The following is a 4,210-nucleotide window of genomic DNA, read 5'->3' as shown; positions in this document are numbered from 1 at the left end:
TGATGATGATGATAATAATAATAATGATGATGATAATAATAATGATGATGATGATGATGATAATAATAATAATAATGATGATGATGATGATAATCATAATAATAATGATGATGATGATGATGATAATAATAATGATGATGATGATGATAATAATAATGATGATGATGATAATAATAATCATAATAATAATGATGATGATGATGATCATCATGATGATGATGATAATAATAATGATAATAATAATAATGATAATAATAATAATAAAACAAAAACACCAGGACTTACAAATATATATAACATACAGAAAATTGCACTACTGGGCACTGCACACATCCTACGCAAAACGCTTTCAATACAGTAAACATAAGAGCATCACGGCAAACCACATCACATACCCAAGGCGCACAGAGCTGCGCTCGGTAGTGAAGTGAAAGCACGTTATAAAAATAAAACTACTGAACAATAATAATAATAATAATAAAATGAACATTTGCGACATTATGACGACAAATAACAGTCCTTCATACTCTACCAAAATGCCAAAGACCAACATAAATGCTCACTGGGGCAACTTGAAATCCGCATTTCATCCAAGTACCCGAGGGACCCATCACTAAAGTAAATACAGGCGTACGTCCTCATAAATTAAACATCTCCAGTACTAAATAGGAGACACGTAGATGTTAGTGATACCCCAATACAAACAGTATATACATACCTAAGTAGATTTGTTAGTAGGCTGTTATGTATTTAGTATATATATATTTAGTATATGTTCGTTTGTTTATTTACTACACGTGTGTTTAATTATATATATAATTAAGTCATATTCTCGGTTCGTTGACTTTTATTTAATCCAGAATATATATATATATATATATATATATATGATAGACAGACAGATAGATAGATAGATAGATAGATAGATAGATAGATAGATAGATAGATAGATAGATAGATAGATAGATAAGTAGTAAATGGATATGCAGGTAAACAGATACGTAGGTAAATAGATACATACGAAATACGGACAGATAAGCACACTCACACTCACACATACACATAGATGCAAATACACAAATATGCATACACAAACCACACAAACACATGAATATGTAGAATAGATACATACAAACGTACACACACGCATATATATATACATATATGTATGCATACATACACACATACATACATACTTACGTACATACATACATACTTACGTATATACATATGTATATATACATGCACACTACCGTACACACATGCACACAAGCAAACAAACAAACAAACAAGAAGAAAGCAGCTCTGATAACGGACAGAGTCATCACGTATTGAAGAGTTTCCAAGAAGCAATGAACATTTTAGGAAATAGATAAATGAATAAATAAATGAGTGGAAATCGAACTAGAGAGTGTATTAATTAACAAGGCATTAAAACAGAATGACTCTCCTCAGACACAATAAAATGTGCTTCAACACACGGACTCACTGTACTTGAGAAATATTTGAGTTATTAATCCCGAAAAAATGAAAAGCAAAGTCGAACTCGGTGGAATTTGAACTCAGAACGTAGCGACAAACGAAATACTGCTAAACATTTCACCCGGTGAACTTACGATTTTACCAGCTCGCCACCTTAATAGTAATAATGAGCTTTTCTTCTAAAGGAACAAGGCCTGAAATTTTGGTTGAGGAGACAAGTTGATTACATCGATCCCATTGTTTCACTGGTACTTAATTTATCGAACCCGAAATGACGAAAGGCAAATTCGATATCGGCAGAAGTTGAATTCAGAAATACTACAAAGCATATTGTCTGGTTGCTAACGATTTTACCAGTTCACTCCATTAATTATAATAATAATAATGCTAATAATAGCCTAAATAATGAAAATGCCATTGCGATTGCATCACAATTACTCTTCACACTATTCGGGTTTTTTTTTTAACTTAAATTATTCCAATCTAACTTTGATTTTATTATTTATTGAATGCATCCTTTGTTTCTCTAGTTGCACAACAGTGAAATATTCTCATGCAGTAAAGTCAGGAACAAGATATAAAAGTAATAGTGTGAGAACTTTAGGTTGCATAGTCTAAGTTTTAATTTTGAGAACAATATATAAATGTTTACCCGTTCTTATCAAAGTGAATCTGGAATCGAGAAGAGAACAGGGAAGATCATGTTCAAAAGTTTAATCACCATTGCATCTGCTTTGCTTGCAGTCATTGGATCAGCAACTGCCTTGCATCCACATTATATTCCTCAAACAACTTGTAAGTCGTTTTTACAATTCTACATGTAGCTTGTTTTCATTCTGCAAGTACATATAACAAAAAATGTTAGGTCGTATACATTTTCAAAGTTGCTAGAATATCACGAATGAAGATCGATATGCTTCTATTGAGTTTAAAGTGAATTATAAATACTTACAGGCATTGTTTATATAGATCAATATAAAGTAAAATTCAAATCATAGATACTGCTATTTCACTTCGAATATCGCATTAGTATCATTTGATATTTATGTTAAGAGGAATACATTTTTTGCACCTTAATTTTACTGACGCCATATTAAATAAATATCTATTCACGTTATCATGTGAATACATACTTACAAAATACAATTCTAGGTTATAAGCAGTATTGGAAACAAGTTCATATTTTATCAAGTCCCAAATAGAATATTGCTCATCCAAACTAGTATCAAATCTGGTTGTAAGCCTACCTGAAGTGAGTACAAGATTGATACCGAATGTTATGTATGTCATTATTTAGTTTATTTCAAGATTTCTGGCCAATACAAAGAGGAACCGGCTTCTAACTTAGATCCAAAGGCTCCTTCATTAGAATTTCAATACTAGCAACAGCGTATTTTTGTATGTATGTATGTATGTATGTATGTATGTGAGTGTGTTTAAGTTTTTGTGTATGCTTATATACATTTCTCCACACTAGTCGAAATTACAGTCTAGGAAGCACCGGCATATACACAACTTTTAATTAACGTTTTCTGTTCTCTTTTTTCATGACTACTTGAATTATATATGCACGTTTATGCTAAATTGTATTAATGTTGTATTTGAATGCCTGGAAATATTCGATTGTAATATGGGTGCATGTTTTTTAATGCAAATGTGAATGAACACTCAGTCTTCACGTGTTTGTATCTTATAGGTGCGATAAATTTATAGCTACTGTTGTTTGCGTTGAGAATGTAGAGTACTCTGAAAGTTAGTGTGTACATTTGGGTGATAATGCGGATTAACTGTTTAGTGTCAGTTATTTGCTTATATGCGTACCTTCAAAGTAAGAAAGTAGAATATTTTGTATCATATCTATCTATCTATCGATTTATCTATCTATGTTTGTTTTAAAGTTCGGCACAAGACCTGGATTTTTAGGGGCGGGTGCTACATACATACATGCATACTTAGATACATACATGTATATATATATATATATATATATATACATAAAATAGACACAGGCAGACACACACACACACACACACATATTTGTAATATAAGGATAAAATTGTAAAAAATTGTACAGGGGGCCAGCATATGAAAAATACCCTTTAAGGTGTAATTATAAGCACAGTTATAAATAAGGGCAATGAAAAACTTTTGTTTGCCTATACGTTGAAAGTAGACACTAAATCGTCTAATCACATTAAATATTTTCACTATTTACACACGTGTCGAAACGAGGAATCAAGCTAAGAGCAATTCGTAAAAATTTAGTTATCTGTTTCGGTCCAATTTCAGAATTAACCCAAACAGATTTTTCCTTCATCAGCGAAGAACATATTGAAAATAAATGAAATGCTTACACATACCCGCGGAAAAGCAGAAGTAATGTCATGAATACATATAAGTACCTCAAATATATCCAAATAGAAATTACGTAGCAAGCCTCGAAACGCATGTAGCTGGCCAGGTGGTTAACCTGTCCCGTATGTGTTTATAATATACATACATACATACATACAAACATGCATACATACACACACACATATATATATATATTGAAAAAAAGTCGTCAGAAATTTTGAAAAAACTTCTTTCATTTATTTTATACTTTCATTTCCATATTAACGCTTTCGTTCTTCTTTCGAACTTGTCAAATATAGTTCTGTGAAAATACAGAAATCTTGCTTATTCATATAAAACATGTTTTTGGAGGATTTTGTTTATAAGAGAACAG

At 31.3% G+C, this 4,210-nt stretch overlaps 1 protein-coding gene across 1 annotated transcript in view; it reads left to right on the top strand.

Annotated features, from left to right (window-relative positions):
• Positions 1-2,089: 2,089 nt before the first annotated feature.
• LOC106880749 (galaxin-2) overlaps positions 2,090-4,210 on the top strand; it is a 67,334-nt gene continuing 65,213 nt past the window's right edge. The window contains exon 1 of the mRNA XM_014930845.2: positions 2,090-2,277. Coding sequence (XP_014786331.1) covers positions 2,127-2,277 — 151 coding nt within the window. The 5' untranslated portion in view covers positions 2,090-2,126. The remainder of the gene's footprint in view (positions 2,278-4,210) is intronic.

This window comes from Octopus bimaculoides, chromosome 8 (genome assembly GCF_001194135.2).
Source record: "Octopus bimaculoides isolate UCB-OBI-ISO-001 chromosome 8, ASM119413v2, whole genome shotgun sequence".
NCBI classification, from domain to species: domain Eukaryota; kingdom Metazoa; phylum Mollusca; class Cephalopoda; order Octopoda; family Octopodidae; genus Octopus; species Octopus bimaculoides.
Note: the sequence above shows the minus strand (reverse complement) of the source record. Positions and strands in the feature narration are given on the sequence as shown.